This window comes from Myotis myotis, unplaced genomic scaffold (genome assembly GCF_014108235.1).
Source record: "Myotis myotis isolate mMyoMyo1 unplaced genomic scaffold, mMyoMyo1.p scaffold_m19_p_15, whole genome shotgun sequence".
Classification (NCBI taxonomy): domain Eukaryota; kingdom Metazoa; phylum Chordata; class Mammalia; order Chiroptera; family Vespertilionidae; genus Myotis; species Myotis myotis.
Genome location: NW_023416319.1, coordinates 26,006,954 through 26,030,924, shown reverse-complemented (window position 1 = coordinate 26,030,924; position 23,971 = coordinate 26,006,954). Strand labels below are relative to the sequence as shown.

The 23,971-nt window shown below is 39.6% G+C and overlaps 1 protein-coding gene across 2 annotated transcripts; it reads left to right on the top strand.

Annotated features, from left to right (window-relative positions):
- Nucleotides 1-1,397: 1,397 nt before the first annotated feature.
- LIPM (lipase family member M) lies at nucleotides 1,398-23,943 on the top strand. Of its 2 annotated transcripts, XR_004972192.1 has the most exons (10): nucleotides 1,398-1,743; nucleotides 4,344-4,461; nucleotides 11,472-11,670; nucleotides 12,532-12,641; nucleotides 14,978-15,114; nucleotides 15,254-15,400; nucleotides 16,883-16,954; nucleotides 18,181-18,252; nucleotides 22,799-23,300; nucleotides 23,337-23,943. XR_004972192.1 is itself a non-coding variant. In XM_036336691.1 (9 exons), exons 1-9 carry the CDS (start codon nucleotides 1,588-1,590, stop codon nucleotides 23,066-23,068), a joined length of 1,281 nt encoding a protein of 426 aa, XP_036192584.1. In that variant the 5' UTR covers nucleotides 1,398-1,587; the 3' UTR covers nucleotides 23,069-23,943. The 2 variants fall into 2 exon arrangements, 1 of the variants encoding a protein (XP_036192584.1); XM_036336691.1 differs by having other exon boundaries at nucleotides 22,799-23,943.
- The last annotated feature ends 28 nt before the right edge of the window (nucleotides 23,944-23,971 follow it).

The window sequence follows — 23,971 nt, the reverse complement described above, 5'->3', positions numbered from 1 at the left end:
TTTGAATGATGGTTGTTCTATAGTTTAGTTTTAATTTTGATGTCAAAAATTATTTTAAATTTTAAATCCAGGAGAAAACTTTTAAAGAGATAATTCACAGAGATTTATGCAATTGCTTTTGATAGTATGTGGGGTTTTGTTCTTGCACAGGGCAGAGGATATTGACACATTATTTTTTTCCCATGTGGAATAATAATAAACAGTTGATTAAAATGCCTGAATTTTATTTCTGGCCTTGCCACTACCTAGTAAGGTAATGTTGGGCAAGTCATTTAACATGTCTTCACATTTCTAAAAAATGAAAGAGCTGAATGAGATTTTCTTTCCTCCTGGTTATATAACATTTTAAAATCCTAAAATGTCAACAGTAGGCACCAAAGCTCTTTTCTACAATTTCATGTTGGATACAGAACTTCAGAGTGTGCTCAGTGCATACTACGACATGTGTCTCTTGAGTGTTAGACAAATGTTCCCTCTGCTCCTCTAATTAGGTCAACTCACTCCTCCTTAGCATGCATCAGATCAACAAGGTGGCAATGTTGAAATTATTCTAGATGAGAGCTGCAGCTTACCTCATACAGGTTCAGCCAGCCCAGAGTGGGTGAGGCTGAGACTGTGGGCAGATACTTTCTCATAGACTCATCATTCCTGTTCCAGCTTTGTTTCCTTCACCAACCACATTCTAAAAGTCTACAAATTAGTGTGACTGCTATTAGCTCAGTCCCAAAGAGTTGCTGTAAAAGTAAAGAAATATTTTACTTTAAATGATAGTTTTCTTAAATTTTAACACATTCTTTACTTAAATGACAAAATTTTATTTCCTTGGCCTGCTTAAATATTAGTAGTCTAAGGAATTGATCACATTGCCACACACTGTGACTAGGTTGCAATTCATTTTAGTTATTGCTGAGAGTTTTGAATTAATCTCTCAGCAATTAACTAGTGATTACAACTTAAAATAAAAATTTTGTACATGTCTATTTAGTTGAGCTAGATAGAAACGGCCTTAACATGTAAGATTCATTTTCTTCCAATCAATGTTCTCACCCATTACTAATAATAGAAAATGTCCTAAAATTTTTTGACATATTAAATAAAAATATTTATTACTACAGTGATCTTCAATCAAAGGATAGTAATTATTAAAGCCCTAGAATGTGACTATAGGAACTTATACTATTTTCTGTAGACTGTATCTTTCTACCTATCGAAGGAAGAAAAACTAAGAAAAAAGAAAAAGATGCTCCCTATGGTCCTTATGACCTGACGGTGAAGAGCAGGGATGTTCTGGGCTGTATCCTATGCACATAACTCCAGGTTGCGTCAAAGAAAGTTCTACACGCCTTCAAATTAAGGGATTGGTGACTGCAAATAGTGTGAGGGAGTGGGAGGAGCTAGAGGGTATTGGGACATCCTAGACAATGTTTCCATTCCAGCTCTGTGTTCTTTCATTCCTATCAACTGAGCTTATTTAATTTGCTCCATAATTTTGGGAAGGAATTACAGCTGGAAAATATGTGTTTTTAAACCTACAGATCCTTCTGACTTTAGAATTAGTTGTTTATTGCCAGGAAAGCGTAAAGGCAGATGTTGGACCATGTCAAAAATCTTGTCAAGAGAATGGTTGTTTCACACAGAACTGAGATGTGGCTTCTGATGCTGGTGGTGTATTTGTTCCAAAGAAATGTGAATTCAGTACGCATGCCGACTAAAGATGTGGACCCCGAAGCGTTCATGAACATTGTAAGTTTGGATTTTCCATTATGTTTTAGGGGGGATGGAGTGCCTTACATGTTAATGTTCACATCTGCGTATTATCTGCATTATGTGCTATATTTATACATGGTGATGATTTTTGCTAACAGAGGAATCATAAATTAGCATATTGTACTGTAAAGTGCTAAACTGCTAAACTGGGTGTGAGTAGACTGGGTTCTCGTCAAACAAATTCAATAAATTTGGGTGGATGACTTAGTCCTTTTGGTCTTGAAACACAATTTGACTTTCCCTTGAATTCTTAGATTCATTCTATGAGCAGAGAAATCATTGCCAAGCCCAGACCCTCCATTATTTTTATTTTGTCTGTATTTTAAATTCTTTTTCTACTTTCATTAGTACTAAATGAGCATTGGCAACTATAATACTGTATTATAAAAGTATTATCCCTCACTTCTTACTATTAGGGCACCCACTTCTGGTGGCACCCTTCACCCTTCAAAACCTGCACACCCAGGTTTTGGAATCAGTGTTCTGGTCTGGAAATAACTCCATTATTATCCTGTTGACAGACAATAAATAAATGAACCCTAATGATTGCTAGAGAAGGCCTCCTGTGAGTAAAATTCATAAATGATGTAGTATCCCAGATCATTTTTTTTTTGCCTACTTTCAAATTCTTAGTTGAGTTTTATCAACGTCTGCTATATGGTAACACTTATCCCATAGAAGATATTGTGATAAAACCTGCAGAAATGCTAATTTCACTTAATCTTCACTGCCCTTCCAGTAGATATGAACATCCCTATTTTTCAAATCAAGGAACTGAGATTGAGGAAGTTAAACAACTTAAATTAGGCCACATTATCAGTTTGTGGTAGAGCTATAATTTATTAGCAGGCCTTCCCAAACACATAATTGCAACCAGTATGCAGTAAACCCTCCTGGGTGAGCAGTAGAAGCTACCTCCCGGTGAGTGAGATGATTGCATGTAGTATTCACAATCCATACATTTCTCATAGATTTAACATGTTTAAATACAGATTTAAGACCCTTTTTACAGAAGCCCCCTTTGAATGGATTCTATAACTCTGACAGGTCCTAGAAATCTTTTGAATCTACCATGATGCCAAATATCAGGTTTCTTTTGATCATTCCAAAGATTGGCTGTCTTTTGGTGGTTTGTCCAGAGAGTTAGCAAATTGGTGTAGGTCCTTAGGAGCCATCTTCTGGCTCTGAGAAGGTTCCACAAAAATTCCTCTGGGTTACTGGGTGGAAGGAATCCCTTTAGCTATAGGCAAGGCGATCTCCCTGAGCCTCACCCATTGTGTGTGCACAGCACCTGCACACTGTTGGAGCTGCAGGAGCCCTAAGACTAAAGTTCTGACATTGAGAAGTTATGCATAGAGTGGCAAAGTAAAATAGGAAATTCAAATGATTTCCGGTATGAAGTAAATGAGATAGATTAATGTGGTTCAGAGTCTGAATAGGTTTGACTCTATACTGATTTATATGGCTATAATCTATCCTATATTTTGGTATAAAATTGACTTTATTTACGTATTTTCTTGGTGTTAACTGAACACCTATTAGGCCCTTTATACTGTGCTATGCACTGAGATTACAGAAAGATCTAAGAATATCAAAGCCTTTACTTCATGAAGCTTACAATCCAAGTAGGGAAGGGAAACACTGCATTACTAATTACATGAATAGTGAAATCACAAAAGAAAGCATTGCCTAACCTAGGCAATTTAGGAAAGTTTTTCTAAATAGGAAGCTGCAGAGATCTAAAGTATTCTCACTGCTCTTGCCCATTGCCATCACCTAGAGAAGTAGGGAATTATTTCTAAGAGCTGCTGCTTTAAAAGGAATAAAAAAGAAGGAAGTTAGGCACCAAATGTCCACTGTAGTATATAAGGCAAACGGGCATCATAGTTAAGAGAAAGACCCTACAGTCCCATTGCTTGAGTTTTAATCCTGGCCCTAACACTAAAATACAAACTAGCTATATGATTTTAAGAAGTTTATTTAACCTATCCCTATTTTTCAGTTTATTCACTTGTAAATTAGGCATACCAATGATTTATACTCCATGGAATTATTGCAAGAAATGTAAAAAGATCACGTATGTTTAACATTAACTGAATTACCTGGCATATAGTAGATACTAAATGAGCATTGGCAACTATAGTACTTAAACATCACTCCCACTCTTATCGCCTATTTATCTTTCAGACTTCAGGTGAAAACCATTTTTTTCCCCAGTCTGTGGTTTTAAAGATGAAAAGAAACTGAGGAAATGCATGGCCTAGGTGTTCTCATAAGACAAGTGCCTCACTGACTGCACTAGAATGACCTGATCCCTAACTTAAAGCCAGCCCAGGAACCTGCATGTTTAAGTGCCCCAGGCGGTTCTGATGCACACCCAGGTTTTGGAATCAGTGTTTTGGTCCAGAAAGAACTGCAGAGCACTGGCCAATATTTTTGAGATAACATGATTAGCTAAAGTAAAGAAGTTTTATGTTTATGCCTTCCAGCATCAAGAAATCGACTTTTTACTCTGGGGTAATTGAGAATATGGCCTTGCAGAACCGAACTCAAAAGGAATTGTGCTTTTTCTGTAGAGTGAAATCATCCAACATAAAGGCTATCCCTGTGCGGAGTATGAAGTCACAACAGAAGATGGGTATATCCTTTCTGTTAACAGGATTCCTCAAGGCCTAGTGCAACCTAAGAAGACAGGTATGGTTACCCTATGCCACCCCAGCATGGCAGTGTTCCCTACAGTAATGATTTCCTTGTAATATGTGTGTAAAAGGGGGTCCGGGTTATTGGTACCAGCCAGGGCCATTGTGTAGGCCAAAATATTACTTTAGTTTCCTCATAATCTCCATCACCACCACCCCATCTCCGATTATCCCAAATAAACATAGTGTTTACTTTTCAAAAAAAAGAAAAGCACTTCAAAAAAAAAGTCTATTTCTTGATCTCTTCTAGCAGTTAACACATTTTCCAACCCCCTCCTACATAGATATTCTAGAATATCCATTAAGGTTCTCTTGTAAAGACCAGACCAACGCCCCCCTGGACACTCTATATTCCTCAACCAAATAGCATTTTAAGTATGTAAGATGTTGCCCAGATTTTCACTGAGATCTTTCTAAGAATCAGGCATTATGTGTACATTTTACATTTTTGGTACATGTCTCTTTTTTGCATAGGGATTTTCAACAATTGCCAGCTTTTAAAAATTCACCTTCATTGCTCATTAAATTGTGCCCATCCTTCATCTTTATTTGGCTCTTTTCTGTTTAATATTATAGCTCTATGTTTATGGCAGCAGCCACGCTATATCATGAGTCCAGATGATGTAACTTCTCACTGTGCTCTTTCTGTATGTCAGGTAAAATGCTAAGTACTTTGTTTGCATTGGTCTTATGTAACTTTCACAATCATTCTACGAAACTGCCACTTTCATAGGGGTTAAGTAATTTGCCCAGAAAGTCTACACTAATACTTTCTAGTGTGTTGCAAACCTACACTCAAATAAAGATCTGTCGGACATAGCCCATGTTCTTAACTAGGACCAGAAAAAGCTGGGCCAGCGCTACTGGCCTTTTTTTTATGGTTGTAAAGACGCTTCGGGTTCTGTTTTATTCTAATTTACACTTGTGCAGCCTTTTGTAAACCAGCTTTTAGAAAAAGTGCCAGCTGCACAGCTATACCTTGCATATGTCCAGCATGTTCTCACCTCAGTGCCTTTGAGCTTACAGTTCTCCCTGTGGAACCCTATTTCATCAGACATCGACAGTTTGCACTGGCCCTTCTTTCAGACCCTGGTCACCTGACCACCCTAGTCAATATAGCAATCTCTTGCCACCGATTGAGGGCTAACCCCTTGTCCTGCTTAAATTTTCTTATAGCACTTAACACTGCCTGATATGCAGATATTTGCTTATTTACCTATCTCCACCCAACCAGAATATAAACTCATCGGGAGCAGGAACTTGATCTGTTTTGTTTAAGACAATCACCAGTGCCTAAAAGAATGCTAACCACCTTGTAGGTGCCAATAAGTATCTGTGGAATGAATAAGTTGGTTTTATATAAATAAATGAGTAACCTGGAGACACAGATAACTTTTCCCTAACCCCACAAATCCTTGAGGGTAAGCAAGGCACAGCTGTGCCAAGCCATCAAGTGACTGTGGCAGTTCCTAAGCTCAGGGGAGACACCTGCAGCTCCCATTCATGGCAACTTGTTTTCTTGCCTCCTTTTCATTTACATTGTTCACTCATGGCCCAAGGAAGAGCTTGGTGTTCAAGGTGTCAGCCTTTGTGGTCCAGTTGGTGCAGAATACTCCCCTCTAGTGGCGGACGTTGTTCCTGCGGCTTCCATTGGCTTCTAAAAGGAGGAAATCTCCCTGCCTTAAAGGAAAGCAAGATTTCTCAACATCTCTTCAAAAAGAGGGCCAATGACATTCATACTGAAAACAACCGAAAGGTGTCCATAAGCTTGTGACAAAAGCCTTTTAAAAACCTTCCTTCATTGTTGGCTTCAAATATTTACATCAAAAAAGAAAATAGGCTGGGCCATCCTAAAAAAAAAAAAAGACAGCTTTTTAAAGAGCAGTTCTCACGCACTCACCTATTGGCTATAATTTAAATGAAAATACATGACTCCAGGGAATGACTGAAATGATGCCGATCATTTATAAGTCAGTTCTCTCACTAGATGAGCCACGAGTACAAACTTCTGCCAGGTAGGGCCAACCTGGCCCCAGCCATGGGAAATGTCCTAAAGATTTCAAAGGGACAGCATTGATCCTCCTTGGTTTAATTCCATCATATTGAGGTCACCTCCTTCAGGGCTAGAGGATGAACTCAATGACCAGACATCAAAGGAAAACTTAAAATAACTCAGTTTCATTTTCCTGGTCCTGTGCTAAGCCCTCTTGTTCTTTCCTCAGAGGAATAGAATGAGGCAAATGGAATTCATAAAGTTTCTTGTAAAAGGCCTCTGTCTATAGAGAGAATGCACTTGGAATCAGTTACATAATAACAGGATCTACTGTCTGGTGAGGTCAGGTGGCATGCTGACTGTTCAATGCACAGTATCTCAATGAACCCTCAACACAGTGAGGTAGGCGTTGAATTGTTATGTTAACTGGGGCACTGAAGCTCTGAGCATAACTGCCTTTGAAAATTATAGCACTAATAACAACAGCAGCAAAGCTCCTCTTGTCTTCCTCTAAAACAGGTACTATGGTGCGGACATTACACTCACAGTCTGATCTAATTCTTATACGCCCTATCAAGAGCATGGTGTTTGCCCTTTAAAGATGCAACATTTCATTATCTTTCAGTATAACTTTCTAATGTAAAAAATAATGTTTATCTTAATTTATTTAACGTGTTAGAATTCTAATGCCTTGGTCCTTTGTCTCCTACTGATACTCTTATAAACTGTATTTTAATATAATTTCAAAGTTACAGAAAGTTTTCAAAAATTGTACAAGGAACTACTATATACGCTTCACCCTGATTTACCAATTGTGAATTACATTTTGCCACTACGTACTTCCTTTCTATCAAATATCTTTGACATTAAATTTGAGACATCATGCCTATGACTCCCTAAATATTTCTTAATATTGGGGAGGGAAAAATAACTTTTTCTCCTACTCATTTTCGGTTCTATTAGCCTAATGGAAGACTGATGAACTGTAAGGAAAATATCCTGATCCCCTTCACTCATGCATTTATTAAAATGAGGAAACTAACACTGATTGATATTAGTATCTAATCCATAGTCCATGTTCAAGTTTTGTCAATTGCGCCAAAGTCATTTCTACCCTCCCCTCCCCCAACCCGGTATCATCCACTTTTTTTGGTTGTCTATTTGTCTCCTTTCTAAGCTGAAAAAGTTCCTCCGGTTTTCTTTGGTATTTTTGACCTTGACATTTTTGAAGAGTTTTGAACAGCTATTTTATACAATGTTCTTCAATTTGGCTTGTCTGCTATATCTTCATAATGAGATTCAGGTTATACATTTTGGCAGAAATACCACAGAAATGAAGTTGTGTCTGTCCCACTGCAGCAGAGTATCAAGCACTTGATAATGGCTTATTCCTATATTGATAATATTAGCTTAATTTTTTTTGTCTTTCCCTGGTTTTATTGAGCTTCTTCCCCTCATTTCTGTGCTATCTCTCTCTTCAAACAGAAATTTGTAGCTTTACTACGGACATCTGTGGGTTCTCACGGCTGGCACCAAGTGGTCTTTTCTCACTCAAAACAGATTTCTCTAAGCTGTAAAGAAAGATTATATAAAAAATGAAAACACAGGCTTTATTTACACACTCTAAGAAAATAGAGGGTTGGCTGTGGCCCTGAGAAAAAGCAGAATCCACACTTTTTATTGCTTAATTGAAATGTGAAGTCAGTAATATATATATATTCTATATAATAAAAGCCTAATATGCTAAGTGTCTGGTTGACCAGTCATCCGTTCAACCAATCAAAGCATAATATGCTAATGATATGCTAAGGCCGCTCAACTGCTCACTATGATGTGCACTGACCACCAGGGGGCAGACAGTCGACCGGTCAACCAGGCGCTATGATGTGCGATGACCACCAGGGGGCAGATGCTCCAACCGGTAGGTTAGCTTGGTGCTGGGGTCCAGCTGATCAGGACTGAGTGAGATGAGCCAGACACACCCTGGAGCCCTCCCGCGGTCCCTCCGCAGCTGGCCAACCTCCTGCATCCTTCCTCAGCTCCGATCATGCATCAGTGGGGTCCCTCAGCCTGACCTGTGCCCTCTCGCAATACAGGACCCCTCAGGGGATGTTGGAGAGCTGGTTTCAGCCCAATCCTGCAGACCAGGCTGAGAGACCCCACAGGTGCACTAATTCATGCAGGAGTGGGGTTCCTTGGCCTGGCTGGCCATTGGAGCCAATTGGGGCCACCGTGCCCAGTCCCATTGGGGCAATCAGGTCAGCCGGCCAGGGAGGAGAGGGGCTGATGGGGGCCAGTGGTGGGGAGGGACTGATGGGGGCTGGCTGGCAGAGGGGAGGGGGGGACCATGGGAAGTTGGCCGACAGGCCCAGATTGGGGCCATCAGGGCCAGCAGGTGGGGTAGGGGGAGGGACCACGGAAGGTTGGCTGGCACAGGAGGTTGGCTGTGGGAGTTCACTGACCACCAGGGGGCAGCTCCTGCATTGAGCATCTGCCCCCTGGTGGTCAGTGTGCATCATAGTGACCAGTCGTTCCAGTTGTTCTAGCGTTCCAGTTGCTTAGGCTTTTATATACATACTAGAGGCCCGGTGCACAAAATTTGTGCATAGATAGTGTCTGTAGTCCTGGCCAGTGATCAGGGCCGATCTGCAGGGTGACCGGCGGGGCAATCAGGGGGCCCCTGCTAGCACCCACCTTGGCTGGCCTGGGGCCTGCGGGCTGGGGGCAGCTCCTGCATTGAGCATCTGCCCCCTGGTGGTCAGTGTGTGTCATTGCAACCAGTCATTCCACTGGTCCTTCCACTGTTCGGTCAATTTGCATATTAGTCTTTTATTATATAGGAGATATATATATATAGATATCACATCTTCTTTATCCACATTTTCTTTATCCATTCATCATTTGACAGACATTTAAGTTGTTTCTATGTCTTAGCTATTGTAAATAGTGCTGCAATGAACATGGGAGTCTACATACCTTTTCAAAATACTAATTTTGTTTGCCTTGAATATATATCTAGAAGTGGGATGGCTGGATCATATGGTAGTTCCATTTTTAATTTTTTTTTGAGCAGCCTCCATATTGTTTTCCCTAATGGATATACCAATTTACTTTCCCAATCATAGTGTAAAAAGATTTATTTTTCTCCACATACTTACTAACATTGGTTATCCCTTCTTTTTGATAATAGCCAAGTGTGAGGTGCTATCTCATAGTGGTTTTGATTTTAATTTTCCTGATGATTAGTGATATTAAGATCCTTTTCTTGTAACAATTGGCCATTTGTATGTCTTTGGTAAAATGTTCATTCAGAACCTTTGCCCATTTTGAAATTGAATTTTGCTATTGAGTTGTATGGTTCCTTATACTTTTTGGATATTAATCCCTTTTCAGACACATGGGTTGTAAACATTTTCTTCTGTTTCATGGGTTGCTTTTTCATTCTGTTGATTGTTTCATTTGCTGTGAGGAACTTTTTAGTTTGATGTAGTGGCAATTGCTTATTTTTGCTTATGTTGCCTGTGCTTTAGAGTTATATCCCCAAAAATATTGCCAAGACCAATGTCAAGGTGCTTTTCCCTATGTTTTTTCTAGGTGTGAGGTCTTACATTTCAGTCTTTAGTTCATTTTGAGTTAATGTTTTTGAGTAGTATAAGTTAAGTGTTCAGTTCTATTTGGTGATATTAGCTTTGATCACTTTCTTAAGATGGTGTCTGCCAAATTTGTCTATTATAGAGTTAGCATTCTTCCCTTTGTAATTAATAAATATTTGTGAGGAGATACTTTCAGGATATGTAAATATACTGTATCTCTTCAAATTTTATTCACTAATTTTAGTATCCATTGATGATTTGATAATGCCATTAATCTTTCTATATTTATTTAAATTATATTGTAAATAAGAGCTTTTACTTCTCCCCTAATTATTTATTCATTTCATTGATATCAATATTGAGTCATGCATTCTCAATTTATATAATAGAATATAATTTATTACAATCATTTATTTTGATGCTCAAATTTTTCCATATTTAAACATTGGGAGATCCTTCACACTGGCTTGTGGGTTTTTCAGACATGAAGCACCCATAATCATTAAGCCATTACATATATAGAATAAGCATATATTTTTATATATTAATATTAGAATATAAATAATTATAAATAATATTAATACATTAGGATATATAATATATTTATATATGTGTGTATAATTAATATAATAATATCAATAACTATATCTAGTATTTATATAATTATTTTATTATAACATTAATATATACATATGTAATTATATATAATTATACATTTGTTATATTATACATTACATAGTATAGTAACATAATGTATGCATAGTATAAATACATAACAATGTAATTTTTTATTCTTATTAATTTATAATAGCTATGATTATTATATATAATTATCTTAATCATTATATTATACCAGCTCCTGGAGCACTTCAGTATCCTCTCAGGTGCCCAGGCAAGTCTAGTAATAATAACTTTACAAAAACAACAATGGAAAAGCATTGGCCTGCAGACCGAAGGGTCCCAGGTTCAATTCCAGTCAAAGGCACATACCTCGTTGCAGGCTCCTCTCTGGCCTAGGCCCTGGTCGGGGCTCATGCAGGAGGCAACCAATCAATGTGGTTCTCTCTGTGTTTCCCTCTCTCTTCCACTCTCTAAAAATCAATGGGAAAATATCCTTGGGTGAGGATTAAACGCAAACAAAAACAACAGTGGGAGATGCGCTTTGATTCTTTCTCTGTGCCATGCATTGTGCCATCTGCTCCTTGTGCACAATTTCATTTCATCATAACAAAAATTCTACTTTTCTGATGAGGAAATAAAGACACATAAAGGTTAAGTAACTGACCAAGATAATCAAGCTAGCAAGCAGCTGAATCAACAATTAAACACAGGTTTGTTTAACTTGAAAGCCTTTGCACAGTAGGGGAGAACCAGAAGGGGAGAGAACATTTCCCCGGTTGAAATCCCCTTTTTTTGTAGGTTCCAGGCCTGTGGTGTTACTGCAGCATGGCCTGCTTGGTGATGCCAGCAACTGGATTTCCAACCTGCCCAACAACAGCCTGGGCTTCATCCTGGCAGACGCTGGTTTCGACGTGTGGCTGGGGAACAGCAGGGGAAACACCTGGTCCCGGAAACACAAGACCCTCTCCATAGACCAGGATGAGTTCTGGGCCTTCAGGTATATGAGAGTCTTGAGAGGAGGTGGATGTGGATGTCTTTAGAAGAACTGGGTAAAAAAAATCATAACTTCTATCATTTGGAAAATTTACTTTGGTTGGCTCATCCATATCCTAATAGCATAGCCCGCAATTGTCTTAATTGACTAGTGATTCTTTTGGGAAAGTAGTGGGGAAAATTACGTTCCTTAAGAAGATTGGGTCTGGTGAATGTGGTGAGAATGGTGGGTGGTGTCAGGTGATCGAGACTGGAATGAGAGAAGTGCATGTCCATTTCCTTATAGATGGATGTCCTGGGACTAACTCTTCTCTGAGTTATGACAAGGACTGGTACCCGCAGGAGGAGATGAGATCAGACAACATTAAAGATATAAGGAAACTATTAAGCCTTAGGGACTATCAGTTCAACTAACACATTTCTTACACTCTTACAAAAGACTTTTAGTATTTGTATTTAAATTACCTATGGGCATTCAACCTACTTTTTATCTATTTCATCAGAGAAGGACCCCATAACATCTTTAATACTTTTCATATAAGTGAATCTGCATGACCATCTGCTATTCTACTAACAGAACAACAGGACACCTCTACTAGGGAGGCAGGTCTTGTGCCCAGTAAATATTCATTGAAGATGATTATTGCTCTGTAACATCTATAGAAAATAGCAGTTTGCTGACAACCTGTGGTTTCTGAGGCACCCGGGCATCACAGGTTTGAAACAAGTCCAAACTGAGTGTTGTGAGGGACACAGTAACGGTGTTGGGTCTGACAACTCAAGGGCTTGTTTATAAACTCCGTGGGCTGTTTTTGTTTGTTTCTGATTATAACTTTTCATATAACTTTGTCTTTTCCTCTTGTAGTTATGATGAGATGGCTAGGTTTGACCTTCCTGCAGTCATAAACTTTATTTTGCAGAAAACGGGCCAGGAAAAGATCTATTATGTCGGCTATTCACAGGGCACCACTATGGGTAGGTTCAAAGGAAAACAGGTTTGTATACTCAGAGAAAATGTGAGCATATGGTGTACAGCTGTGGCTGGGATCAGTCTTCTCACACTTCACTCATCTGGCCTTATTCTCTTCAGCGACTCTAAGAGCTACAGGAAATGGGTATGAAACTGAGGGAGGCTTCAGGTAGAGTAGGTAGAACAAAGGCTTTGGAGTCAGACAAATATGTATTCAAATGTTGGCTCTACCACCTCTTAGGTAAATATCACTGAGCAAATTATTTAATCCCTCTGGCCTCAGTTTCCGTATCTATAAAATGGGGATAATAGCTCCCTCTTAGGGGTGTTATAGGTGATGGACTGTTCAATATGACTGATATAAGCTCTGTGAAGCAAGGCTTTTGTCTAATACAGCTGTGAGAGCAGTTCCTGGCCCATAGTATGCACTCAATAAATGCATTGAACGAATGAAACATAGTCTTCAGTGTCTGGCACATAACAGACAATCAATAGACACTAAGCACTGTCATCATACTATACACAGAACTGCTGCGGGGAGTTTAGTCAAGTCTTTCTCTCTCTCTTTTTTTTTTCCTCTTCTAATGACAATTACTGCTGGTGTGCTTTTGTTTTTGATGACTTTGTGAGAAACCTTAACTCATGGTCCCAGAGGATACATATCACCTACTTGGGAAGATGGGAGTGGAGGCTGGCTATCCTGGCCCTCTATTAGACCAAAGTCAACAGGAAAAAACTGTGCTTGGCTTAGGTTACAATGAAGGAAGATCAGCAGAGGCAGAGTGTGTGCCATCAGAAAGCTCTCGAGACGGGGCTGAGAAGGGCTCTGAGCCAAAGGCACTCCACCCGCAGCCCGGCATCACCCGTGCAAGGGATTCTGAGAGAGGTGAACACTCAGTGGAAACTCAGGGCACACATGCCATTGGTTCATTTTAACTGATACTCTAGTGAATAAAAAGAGACTGACTTTCACATTGTACTTTCTGGATTTTTCAACAACATTAACTGATCCTAAGGATGCTGTGTCTCACCATGTACTTCACAGAAAGGTAAAATGTTATGCCTGCTCCTACTCTCATTTCCAGAGGTCTTAAACATTTCCCCTATACTAAACTGTTCAATTTGACATGAAGACAAAGGTGCTAATGGTGAGGTTAAATGTTACTCTGAGAAGAAGGAGGTGGCCAAACAAGCCGAGGACGATTCTATTAGTCAACCATGAGCTATTAATGCTGAAAACTCGAACTTGCTTTACATAAAGAGAGGGATTGGTGGGAGAAGTTATCTAGAGTTCCCAAATCTTGACATTTGAGGAATTAATTCTATATAGTCAGAATTAAGCTGGAATATAGGAATGTATTTGAAAGTATTTTCAACCCAGTCCTACTGATGGTGCAGTGGAGAGAGCCAGAGCTAATACCAAGTCACTCTTCTGCCTGCCTTTGCATGTGGCTCGCAAAACAAATCATGTAAAGAGAAAAGAAGGGAAGGAACCAGTCTTTCTTAACACTCGCTCACATCCTGGGAACCAGACAGAAGTCATGTGATTTTATGTTGTTTTTTCTACCCAACCTCCTTCCCCACATCCTGCAAGCATCAACCTAGACAGAGCCTGTACATGCTCTATTGAAATAGACACACAGTATTTCCAATATAGGGACCGTGCCCTGAATTTATATAACAGCCTTTTTCTCCCAAAAGTTCCATAGAGATTAGCCCTGTACAGTGGTAATTTGGGAAATTTGGCTCTATTTTATAGGTATAGAAACTGAGGCACAGACTGACTTAACTAGTGTTCCATACCAAGTCAATGGCAAAATTAAGAGTTGGAATCCAGTTCCCTAGACACTTGTCTACTACATTACTTTATAATTTGGGTTCCAGAAAAATTAGGGAATCACAAAAACCCCAGCAAAACCTTGCTATATCCATTATGGCATTTTACAGAACATGCTTGTTATCAACAAACAAGGCAGTTTTTCTTAATTTTTTCACTGTAGAGATTTGAATTAAATGAAGTAAGAACCATGAAAATCATAAGTAAAGTGTCAAGAATATAGTTACCCCTCTCTCTCTCACAAAGTCCACATTATTATACTGAATAATGAAATTCACCAATTCAATGAGACCCTACTACTGGACATCAAATAAGCTAGATGTCAGAAGGAACACTAAGGCGTTTTTCCTGCTGTCATTTTCCCCCCTCAATGAACTTATAATTTCATGGGCGAGTTAAGACACAATCACAAGTAATTACTGAAATATCTTGACAAAAGTAAGTAAGCATTTTATGAGTTTGAGGATATGCCGTATCCACGCTGACATATTTCTTCTCTTGCAGGCTTTATTGCATTTTCCACCATGCCAGAGCTGGCTCAGAAAATAAAACTGTATTTTGCTTTAGCACCCATAGCCACTATTAAACATGCGAGAAGCCCTGGGACCAAATTTTTGTTGCTGCCAGATATGATGATCAAGGTACGTGACTCCTCAGAAAATTTCTTGTCTATGTAGAAGAGTCTTCCCACCCAATAAGGTAAGGTTTACACTTTTCAATTAGACACACTTATTTTTTACTATGATGCAATGACTACCCTTTTGTTTCCTATTTTTACAGGGATTGTTTGGCAGGAAAGAATTCCTGTACCAGACCAGATTCCTCCGCCAGTTTTATATTTACCTTTGTGGTCAGATGATTATTGATCAGATTTGTAGCAGCATCATTTTACTTCTGGGAGGCTTTAACACACAAAACATGAACATGGTAAGTGAAAACCTAGTACAGTCTCAGTTTCCCAAAGCAAAGCTAGAAGTTATTGCCAGGAAAGACTTAGAGAAATGTAATCTTAGTAATCCAGTTTTCTCCAAATACACTAATATGTGGGGCATGCTTTAACATGGGTTGGCGTCAGGTTAACAAAAGGACATTGCTAGATATGAACTTCACAAGTTGTAGATGGAAGTGATATGAAAGCAGCTTTATACATTGAATTAGCAGATGAAAAAAAGTGATTAGAACCCAGTAGTCAAAAGAGAGAATCGCCATGCAGCATCTACCTCTTCTTTTCTACTTGGGTCCTTCGGGGCCTTTGATAAGATGTCTGGGAGTTCCAATTTGGCTTAGGAATAGCTACGAGTTGGAAGGTGGCATAGTGTGGGTTCCCAAGAAGCATACTCTGAGATGGAGATTAGTGGATAGAGGGATTTTGGGTTATGTGCTTAGGATAACACCTAGAGAAGAGAGTGAAACAGGATTGGGTAGATAGAAGAAAAAAATTTTTAAAAGCTGTGATAGCCCTTAATGTAGCGGTTCTCAACCTGTGGGTCACGACCCCTTTGGTGGTCAAACGACCCTTTCACAGGGGTCGCCTAAGACCATCCTGCATATCAGATATTTACATTACGATTTATAACAGTAGCAACATTACAGTTATGAAGTAGCAACAAAAATAATTTTATGGTTGGGGCACAACATGAGGAACTGTATTTAAAGGACCAGAAGGTTGAGAACCACTGCCTTAATGGGAACCTCCGGTGATCCTACAGGGATTTGTGAAGATGGGATGACCCTTCAGAGCTCTCCCAAGTGCGGTGAGAGGGCTGAGTGTTTATACCCCCATATCTGCCAGTCATTTAATGCAGATGACACTGATACTGGGTGATGCCTTGGGCAATACAGCTCTCTGCACCTGGGACAACCCCCCAAGGAGACCCCACAGTAGAGGGCTACCAGCTGGCAGCCGTAAGAACACATCTTTAATTCCTGAAGTCTCTTTGTTCTTTGTTTAAAATAATATGATTAATAGCTATCATTTAATAAACATTTATTATGTGCCAAGCTAACAATCCTATGAGACAAATATTATCAGTTTCCCACTATGCAGATTAGTGTCCTGAGATTTAGTGGATTAAATTATTCCCATATCCACCTAAAAATTAAATGGCAGAGCTAGGATTTGAATATAGGCCTGTTCTAGAGTCTTCATCCTTAATTACTGTAGTAAGATTTAAAAAAAAAATGAGTTCAGATATCTACCGAGAAGCCATCCTTGGATGAAAAATACAGGTGCTCAGGAATGCATTTAGTGGCATGATTATTTATGTGCATATTACTGTTTCATAGAGAAGGGATGATAATTTAATGATGGTCCCATTTCTTAGTCTGACACCTGGAGATTTGATCTGGACAAAGTGCATGTCTTATGAGCTTTTCCATGTCCCACAAACCACTCATGCTTTGTTACAGAGCCGAGCAAATGTGTACGTCGCTCATTCTCCTGCTGGGACATCTGTGCAAAATATCCTGCACTGGAGCCAGGTAGGAATGATGTTGAATTTGTCCTTTTCCCTAAGTAAGTATCTGTGGGAAAGAGGGCCCTTTTGATAAACCAGGGGTTATTTCATATTTCTTATGAGATGAAATGTAATCTAGAACATTGAAGCTTTTTAGGAGATGGGAGGGAAGGATTGGGCCACGGATGTCATTAGTGGACTTTAAAACTGTGAGGTCAGACGGTCCCATTGAGATCTTTCTCTGTCTCTCACCACCTCAAAATGAGCCTGGAGAAGATAATTGGAGGCTCTTCCAGCAGCCCGGTCAAGTAGTAACAAAAGTGGAAGGCAGGACCAATTACCCAAAGAGGCCTCACAGGAGGGAAAGACTAACCTGCAACACAGGAGGGCAAGTCTTGATCACCAGTCACATGAACTGAAGAAGGCAGAGCTGAAGTAATACATTCATAATGGATTCAAGGATAATGTGAATGCGAATCATCCTTTTGCCAGTGAAGAAGCACTGAACCTAATAATATTGCTCATGGTAGACGATACAATGGAGTGACCCTGATTGATTGTGGAAATAAGGATGGATATAAGGACAGAGCTAGAGCATAACTAACCTTGGATTCTCATGTATTAAAAATACCACTTTGTTTTTAAAAAAGGGGGGGGGGGCTGTTAACTCAAACAGAGAGTTTTAAGAATAGTGATGGCATCTATATATCATAAATATTGGGCCAGCTGCTTTCTGTTTTTGTAGCAACTTAGAGTCTAGTGAAATTGTTCTTGTACAGTTGTTATATTTGCGAGAGAGAGAGAGAGAGAGGGGAGGAAGGGTGGGAGAGAGAGAGAGAGAGAAAGAGAGAGAGAGAGAGGAGAGAGAGGAGAGAGAGGAGAAAAATATTTTATAATTAAAACTAAAGAATTCTGAATTGTATTAAGTGTCGGTCACCTTCTCGCAGTCACCAGGGAGAGCTTTCCCCTGTAGCCTACAGAGTTGTACAGATACCATCTATGAATGGGGCTGCACCTCATGGAGTTGTATGGCATGGTGACCAAGTATGTGTGCAGTACATGCATTTTCTCCTGAAAGGGTCTTCCTCTTGCCTTTGTGCTTCCCTGAAGATTGTCCTAATGCTGAACAGAAGCCTCTGTCTGCTCTCTGCTTCCCCCACAACTGCAGACTTGGGAGCACATTTCCACCCCTCCTCCCACCCTTTTCTAGCGATACATTTGAATGCCATGTACATTTTTGTTTCCTTTTAGGCAGCGAATTCTGGGGAACTCCGGGCTTTTGACTGGGGGAGCGAGACTAAAAATCTGGAGAAAGGCAATCAGGTAAGAAAACCAATACCACCTTTTTGAAGTGCACGACCAGGTAGGTCTAATGGCAGTTTACTGTAGGGATGGAAATAAAATATGAGTATGCGAGTGGAAAATAATAGTTGGGGTTTGACTCCATTTGAAAATGGGGACGCTCACAGCGTGGTCACAAGGCCTGCTGCCTTCACAATGAAGTAGGAGAACTTCTTTGAGAGGCTGCTTCCATGAAGGGGTCCCTGGGCTTCGTAGGAGCGAGGTGGAGTGGGTTTAGCGAAGGAAAGATTGTGGTCTCTGGTGGCTACTACTACAAGAAGGCTTTCTTGAAAAGAAACCCAGAAATCACCAATAAAGATGGCAGGAGTGAGGTTGTTTGTATAGTACAATACAAAGACCATTCATCTGTGGTTGCCAGAGACAGGGGTGAGGGGTTGGGTGGGAAATGGGTGAAGGGGATCAAAAGGTACAAACTTCAGTTATAATATAAATAAGTCAGAAGGTATAATGTACAGCATGGTGACTCTAGATCAGCCGTGGGCAAACTACGGCCCGTGGGCTGGATCCGGCCTGTTTGAAATGAATAAAACTAAAAAAAAAAAAAGACCGTACCCTTTTATGTAATGATGTTTACTTTGAATTTATATTAGTTCACACAAACACTCCATCCATGCTTTTGTTCCGGCCCTCCGGTCCAGTTTAAGAACCCATTGTGGCCCTCGAGTCAAAAAGTTTGCCCACCCCTGCTCTAGATGATAATACTGTGTTGTGTATTTGAAAGTTGCTGAGAGTCGATCTTAAAAGTTCTTATTAGAAGCAAAAAAATTTGTAACTATGTGTTGTGATGGATGTTAACTAAACTTACTGTGATAACCATTTCACAATATAATACAATCTTATAACTCAATTTAAAAACCTTGCTGCATAAAGAAAAAGAGCATTAATTGGTGAAGGAGGATTACTGGGTTAGTCTTGCCTCTACACTATAAACTTGTGTGATCATGGCTAGGTCACTTTGATTCTTCAGACCTCAGGTTTTTTATCTTAAACATTGGACTAGATCAGTGATGGTGAACCTTTTGAGCGTGGCGTGTTAGCATTTTGAAAACCCTAACTTAACTCTGGTGCCGTGTCACATATAGAAAATTTTTGATATTTGCAACCATAGTAAAACAAAGATTTATATTTTTGATATTTATTTTATATATTTAAATGCCATTTAACAAAGAAAAATCAACCAAAAAAAATGAGTTCACGTGTCACCTCTGAAACGTGTGTCATAGGTTCGCCATCGCTGGACTAGATCATTCTTAAGAGTTCACCCTGGTCACACATATAATGATTCTGTAATTTGCAAGTAAAAACATTTTTTTTCTATTTTAAAAATAGTTTTATTGTTTTCAGAGATGGAGAGAGAGAGAGAGAGAGATGATGATGATGAGAGAGAATCATTGATCAGCTACCTCCTGCACACCCCACACTGGGGATTGAGACCATAACCCCGGGCATGTGCCCTGACCAGGAATTGAACCGTGACTTCCTGGTTCATAGGTTGACGCTCAATCACTGAGCCAAGCCAGCCAGGCAGTAAAAAATATTTTTAAAACGCTATCACATTATCTAAGAAATGTGTAGTCAATGCTGTAGAATAAAATTAAAAACAAATGTTGTGTAGAATCAGAAGTAGACTTTATACTCTTCTGAGCACAAAATCTTCACTGAAGATTAGTAGTAGCTTGTGTATGAATATAAACGAACATTGACCCTACAAATTTAAAGCTGGAGGGAGCTGAATAGATACAGGCAAATCTTTAAGTACCATAGCATATGTAATATCCATTTCTGTACATTAATCTAGATATAAAAGGCTAGGAAATTGGACAGACTGTGCAATGCCCATGAATAGCAAACTCTATCAAAGGTTTGCTCCTTCCTTTTTTTTTATTTTAGCTCCATCTTCACCGTTTCCTAAAGCATGTCTTTAGAGGAAGCATTCCAGTTCCAAAGTAGTTTTAAGTTTTCACATTTAATGTCATGAGTTCTAGGAAAATCACTTGTGCACAGTAGGTACCAGAAAACGGTCTGATGGTGGGAAGGAAGATACAACACGCACACACAAAGGTGTCGCAGAATCACAGAACCTTAGCACTGGACCTGAATTCAATTCAGTCTTTTCACCTATAATATGATTTTAAAAAATATATTACTGGCTCCATAGAATATTCCAACCTTTCATATCTAAGTTAGGCTATAAACGGTGTTTCTGATAATCAAATTCTGATGTTTGTGTTTGGGAAGTTTTCCCATACCAGCAAGCAATTCCCTGAACACCAGCAAGATGTCCTACAGTTCTACCCAGTGCTGGGATAGCATCAGATCCTATGGCTTAAGAGCCTACAAGACTGCCTCCCTCCCACTTCTGATGCCAATCACAAATCCAGGATGATATCTGGACTTCTGACCAACTGGCTATAAATCAGAGGTTTCCATGACAACTCCCTCTGGCTCAATGAATTTGCTAGATTGGCTTACAGAACTCGGAAAAACATTTTACTTACTAGATCATCCGTTTATTGTGAAAAGCCAGTTGGAAAAGATGCATAGGGCAAGGTATACGAGAAGGGGCACAGAGCTACTATGCCCTCTCCAAGCGCACAGTTCTCCCCATTTCCACTTGTTCACCAAGCTGGAACTTTCTAAACCCTGTCCTTGCTGAGTTTTTATGGAGGCTTCATTACATAGGTCAACCCTTTGGCAGTCGAACGACCCTTTCACAGGGGTTGCCTAAGACCATCCTGCATATCAGATATTTACATTACGATTCATAACAGTAGCAACATTACAGTTATGAAGTAGCAACGAAAATAATTTTATGGTTGGGGTCACAATATGAGGAACTGTAAATACAGGGCCAGAAGGTTGAGAACCACTGGATTAAAACATTAGCCATTGGCGATTGAACCCAAGAGGTGTGAAACTGGAAGTCCCAGCCCCCTAGTAACATGATTGATTCCACTGGCTAAGAGCCTTCCCCTGGTTCCAAGTCCCCTCATCAACATAATGAAAGATACCTTTATGGCTCTCATCCCTTAGTAACTTCCAAGGGTGTTTTGGGACCTGGGCTGTGGTGGAGACTAAAACAGTAGAAATGTATTCTTTCCCAGTTCTAGGGGTCAGAAGTCTAAAGTCAGGGTTTGGACAGGGTTGGTTCTTTGGAGACTCAGCGAAGCTGCCTCATGCCTCATGCCTCCCTCCTAGCTTCTGGTGGTTGCTTGTAGTTCATGGTGTTCCTTGGTTTGTAGATGCATCACTCCATTCTCTCAACCTCTGCCTACATCTTCACATGGTTTTCTCCTCTCTGTCTCCTGACCTTTTCTTCAAAGAACACTTGCCATTTGATTGAGGGCTACCCCAATCAAGTATGATGTCATCTCAGGATCCTTAACTAAGGGTTTTAGGAGCTCTGTGCCAGAAATGGGGATGAAAACCAAATATATATTTGTTATTATACATTACAGCATCGCAGGCTATAACTCCAAATGTTTAGAAAGTCACAAAATGGCACAAGGATGGCCTGGATTGGAACCTCAGCCCCAGGGTGGATTTTCCAAGTAAGAAATGGGCCCCAACATTCCTGTGGAAAGTTCTGGGTGCTGATTAACCGCAAGGGCTGAGCCAGCCAATCTGATTTCGTAGCACGGCTTGAATAAGAGAAGTTCTCAAGGGTTAAGACTCCTAGACACCCTTCTTTGGGTGATGGGACACGAGAGCAGGGATCTAATTTATACCTTCCCTCCGTTCAGACTACCTGTGGTCCAGTGCCATTGACTTCCCATGTCTTTGGAGATAGTCAAGCGGGGCCTGCTTTTTTTAAAAAATATTCTTTTTAAATGATTTCAGAGAGGAAGGTAGAGGGGGAGAGAGATAGAAACATCAATGATGAGAGAGAATCATTGATCGGCTGCCTCCTGTACGCCCCCTATTGGGGATTGAGCCCACAACCTGAGAATGTGCCCTTGACCGGAATCAAACCTGGGACCCTACAGTCCATAGGCTGACACTCTATCCACCGAGTTAAACCAGCTAGGGCTGGGCCTGCTTTAAGGGCTTTCTATAATCATAGAAAATATCTGTGCAGCCTCAGAGCAGAGTCCTTCTCAGTAGGTTCCATTCTCTTGACTTTCTCTATAGAATATCTCTAACTCTGGCCTAATGAAACATTTGTGACGTTATCTTTTAAAGGTAAATTATGCTTAAAATACTTATTAATAGGAAGAAAAATAATTAAAAAGTAATGCTTAAAGTGCTAGGCAATTTATATGTTTTCTCATTAACCTAGTAAGTGATTACAGATATCCCCATTTCACAGATAAAGAAACCGAGGTTCAGTAATTTTACCTTCAAGTAGGTGCTGAAACAGAAACTCCAAATGCAGATCTGCTTGGCTCCGATACCTGTGCATTTTTTTTTTTCATCACAACACATATTTAGAATGTTTATTTGGAATGTAAATTATGAGTTTGGAAGTTCAAATGTGATCTACAGCTAACAACTTTTCTTTTTCTAGCCAACTCCTGTAAGGTACAAAGTCGGAGACATGACGGTCCCTACAGCAATGTGGACTGGAGGTCAGGACTGGCTTTCAAATCCAGATGATGTGAAAACACTGCTCTCCGAAGTGAACAACCTCATCTACCATAAGAACATTCCTGAATGGGCGCACATAGATTTCATCTGGGGGTTGGATGCTCCTCATCGTCTGTACAATGAAATCATACATATGATGCAAGAGGAGGAGACCAGCCTTTCCCAGGGAATGTGTAGGCTCAGACTGTGAAGCATCTGATACTGACAAGTTGTAGGAAAAACCTTGTGGACAATGGGGCTGGGGTCCATGAACAGAGAATGGATTTCAGGAATTGAAAACCTATCCTATCAGTAGAAGGGAAGAGGAGAGGGGAAGGAGGGAGGAAGTTTACTATATATTCCTTCAGGTTTCCTGTATTTGGCACAAAAACTGACATTAACTTTTTTTTTAGTTAATTAAACTGCTCATTGGCTGAACATAGGTTTCATGTGCTATTATATAGTCTACCATCTTAAAGGGCAGGCTTTATTCAAGAGCTAGAAATTATCAAAACATTCTCTATGTCACTCAGATAAACTTCCCTAAAACATGTACTTATTTTTCTACAAGCCATATTTTGGGAATAAAGTAAACTGAAAAATTGGGATGAGAGAGAGGTCTTGAATCTCTAGATTACTGTTGACTTTCACAAAGTAAATTAGATATTTTCATCTTATTGCCATAGAGACATAACACTACCTCAGAAAGCCAAGCTACTTTAAAAATAAATAAATAGATAGATAGATAGATAGATAGATCAACAAACAAACCAAAACAAAAAAATCAATATACAGTGTGGATAAAATATATTTTAAGCATCTTCAAAAGGGTCAAGTTGTATAGTTGAGTTGCAGATGTCATACTTTTGTAGAATTTTTATGAGTTTTCCAATAAATGCAGTATACACTGCATAAAGTATGTATGTGTATTTGAGTGCCTAAATTCTAGTCCAAGCTTGTTTGGGGGTTGCAGAAGACCTTTTGATTAGAAATGTATGACCCAGCTTTCTGCCTCCAGAAATGAAAAGCTGGGAAGAAAACTTTGTAATGTCAGCAACATAATAAAATGAATTGTCATGTATTTTATCCTTTGATCTTGACAAAGTTACTGTTA